The sequence below is a fragment of the Pocillopora damicornis genome, chromosome 2 (assembly GCF_964200805.1).
Source record: "Pocillopora damicornis chromosome 2, jaPocDami1.2, whole genome shotgun sequence".
Classification (NCBI taxonomy): domain Eukaryota; kingdom Metazoa; phylum Cnidaria; class Anthozoa; order Scleractinia; family Pocilloporidae; genus Pocillopora; species Pocillopora damicornis.
This window is the reverse complement of record NC_142671.1, coordinates 29,269,798-29,284,527: the sequence shown is the minus strand read 5'-3', so window position 1 is coordinate 29,284,527 and position 14,730 is coordinate 29,269,798. Positions and strand designations below refer to the sequence as shown.

The following is a 14,730-nucleotide window of genomic DNA, read 5'->3' as shown; positions in this document are numbered from 1 at the left end:
CCACACAAGAGATTATCCCTGTTGTGTTGGTAAAGAGAGGAAAGAGGCGGGAGGGGTGGGCGACGCTATACAGCTAAAGTGAGAAAATTTGCGAGGAGGATCACCTTCCGTATTCTCCCTGCCTCATCTTATCACAATGGCCGAACAGGATATCTAGCGTATGCAAATAAGACGAATACAAAAACAAACAAACAAACAAAACTGCATAGAGATGACAAATGAAATTGTTGCATCTAGACCACCAACATCCTGTGATAGCCTTGTTTTGGTTACCTCCATCTATTCAACACTGCCAATCAACAAACCAACCCACCCTGTTTTATTGCCATGGCTCATAACTGACTACACCCACCAAGCGTCAGACATTTAGCAATACGTAACTCATCGCGCGTCATTATCGACATAAGCATAAATATTGTTTACTCACAAGATGGCCAACTCGATGTTGTTATCGAAGACTCCATGTGGGAGCTCCTCTATCTGGTTGTCATCCAAATCCCTGAATGGGGGAACAGTATCCTTGATTAATGTCGAACGTTTCAAGTTTGAGTATTCCTTTCCCCTCGCCCCCCATCCCCCCCCCCCAACCCTTCAAAAAAAGAAGAACTGATATACTTACAATTTCTCTGTAGAACAGGGCAAGTGACGTGGAACGGACTGTAAATGTTTTCCTTTACATTCAACGCGGGTAACGGCGCGCATAATTCCAACTGCCGTGGTACACTGGCAGGGATCTGGACACCCTAGAAAGAAAAAAAAAGGTATGCTTTTATCTTCGTATCGTTTGATGTAAGTAAGTGAATACCTGTCTGTCTATTTTGTCGGAAATGCTGTAAGAGTGCATTTGAGTCCTCTGAAAAAGCCTCAAATTTCCTCATGAACACTCAATACTAAAGCGCGTAAGTTCCGAGAGAATCTGTGGTGCTGCGTCTGTCGCTTTGACGAAGGGCTAAAGCTCGAAACGTTAGCTTTCAAACTCTTCACGGTGGCCACTTTACGCCATCAACTCATTTGATAATACTAAATTACCCTGTAACAGTCAATAACAATCCAGTCTAAGGCAAGAGAATTTTATGCTGGATCAACAAAACTATTGTGTCAGCCTCTTAGGTGCGAAGACAGGTTAAAAAGCGTTAGGATTTGTTAATTTACTACCAATGTATAGAAACTCTGCAATTTGCGAAATATTTCCCTCCTAGCCTTATTAGGTTAAGAATCACATTTTAGTGACTAAAACTCACTCTCGATGACAAGACGGATTCGTTTCTTGTCAAAACCATCGTGCGTGTCCACTTCACAACTGTAATTGTCATTGTTTTCTCCAGTAATGTTCAGCTGATATGGTACACTTGTACTGTTCTGTACCAGAATGCCATTCTTTCTCCAAACAATGACTGGTGCCGGTGCACCTTGTGCTGGACACCAAAGAGATGAGGAATGATTGAAAAGAACGAACTGAGTCTCGACCACTTTATCAAGGTTGGGTTTGACTGGAAAAAAAAAAAAAAGAATTCTCAGCAATTACAAAAGCAGTTGAGTACAAGAAGCATTAGCTATGGCCATTTTCCTTTCATCAGAAGTGTAAAACTCTCAAAATACGCACTGTCTTTCAGTGGCTTATTAAAAATTCAGTTAGTCAATGCTTACCTGTTGTATTAGCTGTTTTGTTACTGTATGAACCGCTGAAATTGTTATGGAACCGCCAGTGATTGAATTTATCTGATTTTCTCAACCACAAGTTCTGTCCACTGGATCGCACAATACCAGAAATATTACCCCCACAAAATACGCCAAGAAGATTGGAAGACTCGTTGTTTCCATCGCGAACCTCAAGGTACATGTCATCAATGCATGGTGTTGGATATGAAATCTTCAAGGTGAAATTCAGCTCCACGTAATGTCCTTTTGGAGCTTGCAAGAGCTGAGTTGAGTGAAACGATGGGACAACTCGTTGAAGGCGTACTTCCACTATTAGTGCAACTGCTTGTTAAACCAAGAGAAAATGAGAGTACACTTCACCAAAGCTATTGAAACAGAGCATCTTGAATGGAAGCTTGCTTTCAGAGACGTTTAAGGAAACGCTAAACTTGAAATAACGTTTTTATGAAAAGCTATATGCGTTAGACAACGCGGAGACTGGTTATATGAAAACTATGTGGAATAGAAATCACACTGGAAAGATATAACAATAGTACTGATGAGGAGCAAAAGAGGAACAATAGAGGAAACTGTATCATCAGTATCACACATTCCAAAGAATTAATGAAGCTTTAGACTTAACCCTTCCCGTGTATACATACATCTTGCTCTAATATAGACCTCATGTGGTCTATATTAGAATTCCAAATGGTTTTGTAGAAGTTTAAGGTCAATTTTCGAGACTGTTACATCTTATAGCGATTGAAAAATTGGCCAAGAAAGGATAACGTTCGTAACTTAAGCGGATCACTCGCTGATGCTTTGAAAAAATTAACAACTGCTTGTTTATCCCAAATTGCACGCGAAAAATCATGTGATTACGTGTTAATAACATAAATGGAAAAATACGCGATGGCTTATCATAATTAAGCATCAGCAAAGCGCGCGCATCAAGAGCAAAAATATTTTTTTCCAACCGTGCGTTCGGTAAAAAGAACCGCGTACGATCAAAACAATAATATGCAATGATATCTTCACATCTTTAAGGCGCAAAAGAGTTTAAAGTCCCGCTAAACAGTTCAAGGAATTGTTCAGTCTGTGTCCGAATCAATTTCGATGAAATGGAATCGTCGTTTCCGAGGTTTAACCATGTTTGTTTTTAGTTTCGGCGTTGGATCGCTCGAGCAAAGTGTTAGGCTGAGTCGGCTCGTAATTCTCGATTTCCTTTCCCCTCTCTAAACACCATTTTTTTTCAAACCGAAAACCAAAAAGCAGTGCTTCTTACAGTGTTTTCGTTGTTTGAGCTGTTTTTCAGATGTGGTGGTGAAAGAAAACCTTCCAAAAAAAGCCGGCTATTGTTTCGCTCGCAAATTATAAAATTTTCAAATTTTGTTGCGACATCCAAGGCTCGCGTTTGATTGGCTATCTGTGAGTTTCTTTGATTATTGACCAATCAGAATGTCTGATTTGTAACTCTCTTTACTCTGGATTAACCCTCTTCTGCACTGAATTAACTCTCTTCTGCACTGAATTACCTACAAACTGCATTTATCTTAACCAATCAGAACTGAGTAATTTTTACATGTATATTATTAGAATTTTAAGCAATCGATTTCAATATGCCGATTTCAGCATCATGCATCGCGCAACGATCGAAAAACGGAGTTGATAAAAAAGATATCGCTTGTCGATTGAAATTAAGCAGCGGACGATAAATTTATACCGTTATTAAGATATTTTTTTCCGTTAGATATAATTGATATTTTCTTTCAGTTTTCGGTTTGCTTTCAAAATTTGTCGGCTGAACTTTTCTAATCAAGCGCCGTTTGGACAGGTTTTTTCCATGGGAAATGCAAATGTCATAATTACGCGAGAGCGCATTCAGTGCTGAACAACGAAAAGTAAAAGATTCTGAGCACCGTGGATAACGTTCGTTTTTTCTGTTTTCTTTCCTATTTTTTTTTTATATAATTGAAGAGATGATCGTTTTGTATTACAATGAAGTTGGAAATCGAACGAAGAACAGCAATAACGTATTTTGTTTTGTCGACCATATGCCCTGCATAATTTAAGTCACGAACATGGTTTGCAGCGAACGTAACCAATCGGACTCGAGAGAGGGAGAGGCGAAAATTAACTTCGGTGCCGTATTCTCTCGTAATTTCCCAGGAAGCAGTAACTCTATTTTCGTACTTTCCGCTGGCAAAATTCCTCCACCGTGTGTCTCCCCCGTGCGCGTGTCACTTACTTTCTCCCGAGTTGATATTATTCGGGCGAGAATATTTGAGGAAAGCATAAGGTACTCTCATAAGAACCATACTTTCAGTCTAAAAGTAGTTATTTCCAATCTTTTGAAACAGTTTTAAATAAAATATTTAGTCGCTTAAAATGACACTCTAGGAAATAAAGACAACAGTGCTTACAGAAAGCAATAATGAAACCCCAGAAAGTCCTTCTGGACACCATCGTCCTGTTTTCAGCCGATGGGCTGAGGGAAAGTTTGAAGATTGAGTTGAGTTTAAATAATATACTCAAATAAAGTAAAATGATCGAGAATGCATTTTATTTATCCGGGAAAATCCCCCTGTATGTTCTCGGAATCTCATTACATACCTCAGATTCCAGGGCTGTTCAGAAAACGACAAGATCCATTTATATCACAATTATCATGACAAATACTATTTTTTTAGAAACTGCTATGTTTGACTGACACTTTCATTGAAGCTTCTCTGAGCTACATTCTACACATTTGATAATAAGAACAATTTGAATTATCATAATATTATGGAATTACCCTTATGCTAGAAAAGAAGGGTTGTAAATAAATTATTTTTATGTTTACTTCTCTCCTACCTTTGCAATCACATTTTCCCCAATGACGCAATTCTTAAGAAGGTTTTTTTTCTTCAGTTTTTCTTTCTTTTATTTCCGCTTCTGAGTAGGAACCAGAAAGAACGTGTCGCCATAAACAGTTCACCGGATATAAAAACATGAAAATGTTGTTATTGTTGTAATCGCGGCGGAGAATGTCGAAATAAATATTAACAAGTAATATGGAAAATATCAAGAATCAGTGAAAAACTCTCTATTCGTAATTCCCTTTTTAAGGCTGCGCAGTATTTGATGGCAGACCTAAGTAACTATGAATTTTTCATCGGCTCTTGAAGAACGCTTATGTAGTTATTCATAATTGCGATGTTTACATATTGAGGTTGCAAAAATACCAAATTTTTCCTTTAAAGTCGAAAGATCTGCCCTTAACTCGATTCTTTTTCCGTCAAATTTAACTGACGTCTAATCTTATCTTTCCTTGTATCGAACTTTTTAGTAACAAAAATAAGTAAATACCTGAAATATATTTTCGCTGTTCCCTCACTTCGATTCAGATCGAATGCCTTAAAACAGCGATGAAGTCATATAAAGAAAGCCGGCTGGATACAGCTCTTTCAGATCATTATCTTAAAATAAAAATTCTTATGAAAGAATTCTCTATTAATTTCAAGTCATTATGGACAACGTCCTCAAACATCTGTGCCATATCGTCAGCACTTGTGCCTTCGGCCAGTTTTGCATTTTTATGAATATAATTGACATGGCACGAGTCACGAACAAACTACCGACCTTTAAAGAAACTCTTTAAGAAAAGTCACTTTGCCAAGATCGAGGACTTATTCTCTTACATCTTCTCCATGTGAGTTAAAGTGTCACATTCGACCTCATGGAGTAACGCTAGCATCGTTATCGGCAGATGTTACAGAACTTTCAAACATTCCAAAAACATACATTTACAGACATCTTTGAGATAATTTATCCCTCTCCCCTAATGCTTGACAACAATTGTCAATGTTTCTGTACCATCTTATTATATCTCTTAGTTTGTGCGTGCGCTATGATTGTTTATTTTAGCGGGCCGTATTTCACTCTTAGAAGAAACGCGTTATACTCTGAGGATTTCAACCATTTGAAAAAACTATCGATAAAAGCTTTAACTACAGAACGTTGTGTCGGAGTTCCTTGCAAAAAAACCTTTGTCTACTTGAACTGTCAGTTTCATGTAATTTTGCATTATTTTGAACCATTGATATTAAATGAATATTTTAAACTTTTGACTACTCAAAGTCCAGGTTGTATTGAAAGCCAATAAAATGTTCTCGTGCTTAGGATTTGACGTGCGTCAATCGTCAACGGCCGTTCCACTTGAATTGAAATTATTTCCCCTTTTATTAGAGCAAAGAGATGTACAGCAATAAAAATCTTACGAACCCTATTTTTCTCGGCCCGTACTGTAAGTTACGGAACCTCGTTTTCTCCGCTCGATTTATGAATCCGAACCAGGAAAAAAAATCGTTCCCGTAATTTACAGTACGGCTCTTGAACTCGGTTAGTAAGAAGTATTTGCTGATCAACATTGAGAGAGGCAGGGGACGCAGAGGGTATCCCAACAAATGTGTTGGGAGCGCTGCACAGCGGAGGATATAGAGATAATCCTCATCCTGCTATTGTGCTTTCAAAACTTTTGTATGGCCTTTTAGTTATGCAACTAGTATTTCTGGTCAAGAGACGCCACACATCAGTTCGTCATTACATTCACAGACTTTCAAGTAAGAGACCGATATATTTTTTAATAAATTCCCGCAAAGACGTTGACATTCATTACGTAGATTTCATCCCAGTTGTGAGGAATCATCTGCGTGCCTTAGAAAAAAATCCAAATATGGATGATGAACGTTTTAGAGAAAATTGTGTCAATATATTTTTTTAGGTATGATTTAGCCGTAAAGATTATAGAATTTAGAAGTTTTCGATTTCTCAAATTTCTTTATTTTTTTCAATACATATATGTTATTTGCCGGCTGGGAGGTCCGTATGGTGAAAAACTGTGACCGAGGTCTTGAAAATACTGCCCGAGGCCGTAGGCCGAGGGCAGCATTTTCAAGACCGAGGTCACAGTTTTTCACCATACGGACCGACCCTTAGCCGGTAAATAACATATTTATTGTTTTTAAACTTGACGAAATTCTTTCCGAAAGAACCCAAATGATTTATGGACGTAAATACGGCAAGATCTTCCATAAACTGAACAATTTTTGAGTGGGTAAATGGTAGTTAAAATAGAGGTGATGCAAATTTAAGAGAGATGCCTCAGCGAAACATTTTCATTTCCGTAACGATAAAGGTGATTTAAAAGGCTTCCAAACAAACTTTGAAACATTATTTTTACAAGTATCTGTCACAATCTGACACCTGTCAATTAGAGAGCGCGCAAGAAAAAAAAAAGCGTAAGAACATTTGAAAACCAACAGAACTAGTTTGGGAAGGACTGTCACGACAATGTTTTCTTCAAAATCAGTTAATGATCTAACGGAAAGTATTATTCACTCTCATCGACCATTCATTCATGTACGAAGATTTACCTCTGTTCATTAAGTAAACGGCGAGGAAAGTAATTGTGAGTAAATTCAATCTTTTTATTTTGAAGTTGTGAGAGTTTGCTCGTTTGTTTGCTGTAATGGCGTGTTTAACTCTGATCTTTCCTTCACAAAAACTAAATTCGAACGGCACACTCCAACGAGACACAAGGGAATGTAATGCGGCCTTTTCTCAAAAAATTCCTTCAATTTCTGTTATGCAATTTAAGGTACAAATGTCCAAATTGAACGGAATTGGAAAGACTCACCAGGAGTGTATATTTGTTGTAGAACTTAAATTAAAACTTCGCTCGCTCTTTCACTATGAACAAATTGCTCGAGAAAATTCAGATATTAAATGAATGAAAGTTACATCGTTCAGTTTAACTGTAACCAAATACCTCACGTTTCAACTTTCTGGGTACTTTTTGTGAACGATTAAAATTAATTGCAGACGATTTTTAGGCCGCTTGTCAACCAACGTAATGACACTGTTGTTTATACAAATTCATTCTGAAACCAATATTTTTCTGTCAACCAAAGTGATTTGATAGAGAGAAAAGAGAGGATTCATAAGTTATTTATCGGCTTGAGGTAGTGACCGACGTGTTTGCTTAAAAATACTGCCCAGCCGGAAAACGAGGTATATTTATGAAAAATGACAACGAAAGTTGGGATGTACTCGGCGACTCACGAAAGCGTTACCGTGGCCCGTGGGCAGAGATAGGAAAATACTGACCGGGTAAAGAACCAATCAGATTGCAAGATTCGTTACCGTGCCCTCTAAAAAAACAATAAATATATGTTATTTGCCGGCTGGGAGGTCCGTATGGTGAAAAACTGTGACCGAGGTCTTGAAAATACTGCCCGAGGCCGTAGGCCGAGGGCAGCATTTTCAAGACCGAGGTCACAGTTTTTCACCATACGGACCGACCCTTAGCCGGTAAATAACATATTTATTGTTTTTGAACTTGACGAAATTCTTTCCGAAAGAACCCGAGTGATTTAGGGCTGTAAATACGGCAAGATCTTCCATAAACTGAACAATTTTTGAGCGAGTAAATGGTAGTTAAAATAGAGGTGAAGCAAATTAAAGAGAGATGCCTCAGCGAAACATTTTCATTTTTGTAACGATAAAGGTGATTTAAAAGGCTTCCAAACAAACTTTGAAACATTATTTTTACAAGTATCTGTCACAATCTGACACCTGTCAATTAGAGAGCGCGTAAGAAAAAAAAAAGCAAAAGAGCATTTGAAAAACAACGGAACTAGTTTGGCAAGGACTGTCACGACGATGTTTTCTTCAAAATCAGTCAATGATCTAACTGAAAGTATTACTCACTCTCATCGACGATTCATTCATGTACGAAGATTTACCTCTGTTCATTAAGTAAACGGCGAGAAAAGTACTTGTGAGTAAATTCAATTTTTTTATTTGAAGTTGTGAGAGTTTGCTCGTTTGTTTGCTGCAATGGCGCGTGTAAATCTGGTCTTTCCTTCACAAAAACTAAATTGGAATGGCACACTCCAACGAGACACAAGGGAATTTAATGCGGCCTTTTCTCAAAAAATTCCTTCAGTTTCTGTTGTGTAATTTAAGGTACAAATGTCCAAATTGAACGGAATTGGAAAGACTCACCGGGAGCCTATATTTGTTGTAGAACTTAAATTAAAACTTTGCTCGCTCTTTCTCTACTAACAATTTTCTCGAGAAAATTCAGATATTAAATTAATGAAAGTTCCATCGTTCAGTTTAACTGTAACCAAATACCTTTTTTTTTAACTTTCTGGGTACTTTTTGTGAACGATTAAAATTAATTGCAGGCAGTTTTTAGGCCGCTTGTCAACCAATGTCATGACACTATTGTTTATACAAATTCATTCTGAAACCAATATTTTTCTGTCAACCAAAGTGATTTGAGAGAGAGAAAAGAGAGGATTCATAAGTTTTTTATCGGCTTGAGGTAGTGACCGACTTGTTTGCTTTAAAATACTGCCCAGCCGGAAAACGAGATATATTTATGAAAAATGACAACGAAAGTTGGGATGTACTCGGCGATTCACGAAAGCGTTACCGTGGCCCGTGGGCAGAGATAGGAAAATACTGACCGGGTAAAGAACCAATCAGATTGCAGGATTCGTTACCGTGCCCTCTAAAAAAACAATAATTGTTTTTATTGTTTTTTTAGAGGGCACGGTAACGAATCTTGCAATCTGATTGGTTCTTTACCCGGTCAGTATTTTCCTATCTCTGCCCACGGGCCACGGTAACGCTTTCGTGAGTCGCCGAGTACATCCCAACTTTCGTTGTCATTTTTCATAAATATACCTCGTTTTCCGGCTGGGCAGTATTTTTAAGCAAACACGTCGGTCACTACCTCAAGCCGATAAATAACTTATGAATCCTCTCTTTTTTCTCTATCAACTCACTTTGGTTGACAGAAAAATATTGGTTTCAGAATGAATTTGTATAAACAATAGTGTCATCACGTTGGTTGACAAGCGGCCTAAAAACCTTCTGCAATTAATTTTAATCGTTCACAAAAAGTACCCAGAAAGTTGGAACGTGAGGTATTTGGTTACAGTTAAACTGAACGATGTAACTTTCATTCATTTAATATCTGAATTTTCTCGAGAAATTTGTTCATAGTGAAAGAGCGAGCGAAGTTTTAATTTAAGTTCTCCAACAAATATACGCTCCTGGTGAGTCTTTTCAATTCCGTTCAATTTGGACATTTGTACCTTAAATTGCACAACAGAAATTGAAGGAATTTTTTGAGAAAAGGCCGCATTACATTCCCTTGTGTCTCGTTGGAGTGTGCCGTTCGAATTTAGTTTTTGTGAAGGAAAGATCAGAGTTAAACACGCCATTACAGCAAACAAACGAGCAAACTCTCACAACTTCAAAATAAAAAGATTGAATTTACTCACAATTACTTTCCTCGCCGTTTACTTAATGAACAGAGGTAAATCTTCGTACATGAATGAATCGTCGATGAGAGTGAATAATACTTTCCGTTAGATCATTAACTGATTTTGAAGAAAACATTGTCGTGACAGTCCTTGCCAAACTAGTTCTGTTGGTTTTCAAATGTTCCTTCGCTTTTTTTTTCTTGCGCGCTCTCTAATTGACAGGTGTCAGATTGTGACAGATACTTGTAAAAATAATGTTTCAAAGTTTGTTTGGAAGCCTTTTAAATCACCTTTATCGTTACGGAAATGAAAATGTTTCGCTGAGGCATCTCTCTTAAATTTGCATCACCTCTATTTTAACTACCATTTACCCACTCAAAAATTGTTCAGTTTATGGAAGATCTTGCCGTATTTACGGCCATAAATCATTCGGGTTCTTTCGGAAAGAATTTCGTCAAGTTTAAAAACAATAAATATGTTATTTACCGGCTAAGGGTCGGTCCGTATGGTGAAAAACTGTGACCTCGGTCTTGAAAATGCTGCCCTCGGCCTACGGCCTTGGGCAGTATTTTCAAGATCTCGGTCACAGTTTTTCACCATACGGACCTCCCAGCCGGCAAATAACATATATGTATTTGCAGTATGTAACATCTTAATAAGAGTTTATAATTATTTTTTCCATGAGGAATAAGTGGAGGATAATACGTGGGTGCATATAGATATGGAATTTCTCTTCCAGTGTTCAACTCAATAGTTCAAAGGTAAGCGCAGAGAACAAGCGGGATATCGAGTTGAACACGAGTAGAGAAATTCTATATCTATGAGCAGCCATGTATTATTTGTTCATCATTCACAAGGGTGGCAGAGTGCAAGAGCTGGAATGTGGCTAAGGTGGCGGCATGCGACAGGGCGGTTGGGTGGACAATGGAACGGTCCTATGCGCCTACTGGCTCAGCAAACGATGATGATGGTGATGATGATGACTCACCTGTTGATAACGAGGAGGTCGTTACGGAAAAACCTCAAACTACCTGGCCAGGTCGAGGTTTAGCGTTTTTCCCTTGACGATCGAACAGTCGAGGTTATTAAGTGGTTCGTTATAAGTCTTAAAAACTAAAGAAACGAAACATTTATTTAGACAGAAGTCTTTAATTTACATCAGGCGATGCGCGCATTTACCTATTCATTCATCAACTCAAACCCGCGGTAAAACTAAGCAGTTAACAATACCACTTTATCAAGTATTTCGTCAAGAAACACATTTATTCTCGGGAAAAATGATTCTCAGAGTCTTAAAAAACGCACTTCAGTTAGGTGGCCTAACAACTTGATAGGAGAAATTTTTTTTTCCATTTTCAAGACAAAACGTCAACTGGAGCGCGCAGAGAAAAACAGAAAAGCCAGTGCTTCAAAATAGTTCAAATACATCCGGCCCTTGGCAAAATAAATGCAAATGTTTGCGTAAATAAGAATCTCCTAAAAGTAAATAGTCAATCTTTCGATGCGATTGTCCTTTCAAAATGTTTCTTAACCTTTCAGTTAATGCAGCTAGCATTTGTTACCTTACCAAACCTTGCAAAGTTTTAAAAGAAGATTTTGCAATAGAAACTACATATCAGTTGGTTGATGTCAATCATGAACTTTGAGAAGAGAGACCACTGTCTTTTTAACGAATTAAAACAAGAGGATTTCTTACTTTATAATTTTTATCCTAGTTCTGAAAGATCAATGATCTGTGCGTTTTATTAAAAAAGCAGTAATAGTAATAAGAATAATAAAGATGATAAAAAAGATATGTCCACCTTAAAAGCAGATGCTGTTTAAGACCACAGCTGTTTTAATAAATTCACTTGTAAGTATGATTTAGTCGTCAATATAAAGTCTTCGATTTCTCATATTTTTCAATTTTAAATCCTTCTATTTGTTTGCAGTGCATCTTGATATCATAATGAACTGTTATAATTTTTCACTATTATTTTCATATTTTCAATCTGATAGTGGTAGCAATAGAAAGAACTGGATGTGTAGAAAAAAACAATGTCAAAGTTAGCCCGGTATTCCTAGTCAATGAAAGAAAAAACTAGGCCGCCCGACAACAACAAAATTCCAGCTCTGCGTTAACCATGGATATGTATGAGCAACACATATTTTTCCTGTCCAGAATAGTCATTAAAGCGTATATTTGAAACCGTTTTTGAAACTCTTGATGTTTTCTTAATTTTTGCCGTTTCTTTGTTTTTGCAAAATAATCTTATGTGAGGACGCATTCATTTTCAACCAGATTAGTTCTTTCTTTTACAAGTGACACATTCATTTTAAAATATTTGTTTTTGTTTTTGTTCTTTGTGAGTATGCTTATTTTCCACGGAATCCTCAATTTCGGTTTGAATAGTATTCGCCTCAAGGTTTTAATCTGAAACATATCTGATATGAGTTTTTAGGTATCATTTTAGCGTTAATAAACTTTTTCCTTACCGCTAAACTGTAGTGATGATAAGAGTTGTTCCACTTAAGTATCGAAATCTGTCCGCTTTCAGCAGCGCACAGGAGTGTCCCGTTAGATCCGCTTCAACTGCAAAGTTGACAGAGATGCAAAGTTCGTGTCGGATGCAGTGAAGGCCACAGGCCATTGAATCGTAGACTTTGTAAGATGCCAGTTGATCAATGTTTAGCATTCTATTCAAATGCTCGACAAAATAAACATTATTCTTTTCATCAGATCTGCGATATTGTTCACTAGTAGTAATAGTAAAAGCTGTTAGAATTTTGAAGAACTGGAGCAAAACAAGAAACTTTGACATTGCGGATTATTGCTCGACCCAAGCCGGATAGAAATGATCAACGCCAAAACAAGGCCCCCTTTAAAACAGCAATATTTTAGTTTATAAACTGCTAATAACATGACAACTAAGAAAAAAAAAGGTGATTGAATTGAATCAGTAGATACAAAATTAGCTATTTTATTGATGTCAGTAACTGATTGGTGCGCCCTCCCCTGCTAATGAACATTATTCACTCATCAGCGGGTGAATAATGCGAAGAACACAATAAAAAATCATCAGAGAAACTTGCGTTTCGACTCGTTAATGAAGCTGTTCCGAAAAACAGGAGGAATGGCCAGAGTAAGTCTATAGGATTTTACGTAAAATATTATATTTTACATCAAATATAGTTGCACTCAAACTTAATACGTTAACGCTGTAATCTTCAATGCAATATGATAAAAACGTTTTGAAGCCTAAATGTGCCATACGAAACAAATTTCCAGTAGACAAGTTGAACTGAAGGGCTGATAGATAACACGCCTGGACAATACATGTTAGAATCTCTGCCAAAATCTAGTGGTCTGAAAAGCAGTTTCGAAACAAGTCCCAAATGAGTGTATAAGGGTTGCCTTACGAGAAAATTCTATATATGTCATGCCCTAACTTCTGTGCGTATACTGTTCGTTTTTTTTATGAACCATAACACAGCGGCAAAATTAGTACGCAAGCTCCGTGCTACTGGTCGATAAATTGGAGTTATTGACCAAGCTTGTTCTGTTAAGATGGCTGGATACTAGCTGAGTTCTTAGTAACCGGAGACTAAAATCCAGCCATCTCTGTTTTCTATGCAAGAATAATCTCAAGTCAGCAAAATGGGTGTTATTCCCTTGCAAGATTACCGTAATGACCTTCTGATCCTAGGAAATATGTGCCTCAACCATTTGAATACGAAGCTGCTATGACCTACTTCGAAGTGGCCTTGAAAATTATACACTCAGGTGATGCAAACGACGCTCTCGGAAAAGCAAAACTCTATCTCCTTGTGGGAACCACGCACAAATGTAAGGGTAACTTCGAGCAAGCGAAGAACTATCATACGCATGCACTGGACATTCATCTGAAACAGCTTGGACCTGAGCATGTATATGTCGCAGCTTCTTACAATAACCTGGGTGCTGTATACAGTGACCTAGGTGATTTCCAGAAAGCAAAAGAAAACCATGCACGTGCACCAGACATTTACCTGAAACAGCTCGGACCTGAACATGTAGATGTGGCAGCCTCTTACAATAACCTGGGTATTGTATATAGTGATCTAGGTGATTTCCAGAAAGCAAAGGACAACCATACACGTGCACTGGACATTCGTCTTAAACAGTTTGGACCTGAGCAAACTCATGTCGCATTTTCTTAAAATAACCTGGGTACTATATACAGTAATCTCCGTGATTTCCACCGAGCGAAGGACTACCATGTACGTGCACTGGAAATTCGTCTAAAACAGCTCGGACCTGAGCATGTAGATGTCGCAGATTCTTACAATAACCTGGGTACTGTATACAGTCATCTAAGTAATTTCCAGCAAGCAAAGGACAACCATACACGTGCACTAGACATTTATCTGAAACAGCTCGGACCTGTGCATGTAGATGTCGCAGCCTCGTATAATAACCTGGGTACTGTATATAGCGATCTAGGTGATTTCCAGAAAGCAAAGGACTACCATGCACGGGCACTGGACATTCGTCTGAGACATATCGGACCCTGGCATATGGATGTCGCAACTTCTTACAATAACCTAGGTAATGTATACAGTGGTTTAGGTGATTTCCTCCAGGCAAAGGACTGCCTTGCACGTACACTAGACATTCGTCTGAAACAGCTCGGACCTAAGCATGTAGCTGTCGCAACTTCATACAATAATTTGGGTACTGTATACAGAAATCTAGGTGATTCCCAGCAAGCAAAGGACTACTATGTACGTGGATTGCACATTAATCTGAAAG

General features: G+C 37.8%; 1 protein-coding gene across 1 annotated transcript; it reads right to left on the bottom strand.

Moving 5' to 3' along the window:
• Positions 1–423: 423 nt before the first annotated feature.
• LOC149050720 (uncharacterized) lies at positions 424–5,031 on the bottom strand. The gene is made up of 7 exons (XM_089197773.1): positions 4,987–5,031; positions 4,492–4,572; positions 4,062–4,126; positions 1,648–1,980; positions 1,242–1,490; positions 620–743; positions 424–499 (listed from the first exon to the last, which is right to left on the bottom strand). Exons 3-7 carry the CDS (start codon positions 4,102–4,104, stop codon positions 424–426), a joined length of 825 nt encoding a protein of 274 aa, XP_089053899.1. The 5' UTR covers positions 4,105–4,126; positions 4,492–4,572; positions 4,987–5,031.
• Positions 5,032–14,730: the final 9,699 nt, after the last annotated feature.

Bases quoted from the DNA above. Each gene is read 5' to 3' on its own strand.
- LOC149050720 (XM_089197773.1), bottom strand. From the start codon at position 4,104: ATGGTGTCCAGAAGGACTTTCTGGGGTTTCATTATTGCTTTCT. The intron at 1,981-4,061 runs GTAAGCACTGTT...TTTAACAAGCAG, and splicing joins GGGTTTCATTATTGCTTTCT to TTGCACTAATAGTGGAAGTA. The intron at 1,491-1,647 runs GTAAGCATTGAC...TTTTTTTTCCAG, and splicing joins CAAAACAGCTAATACAACAG to TCAAACCCAACCTTGATAAA.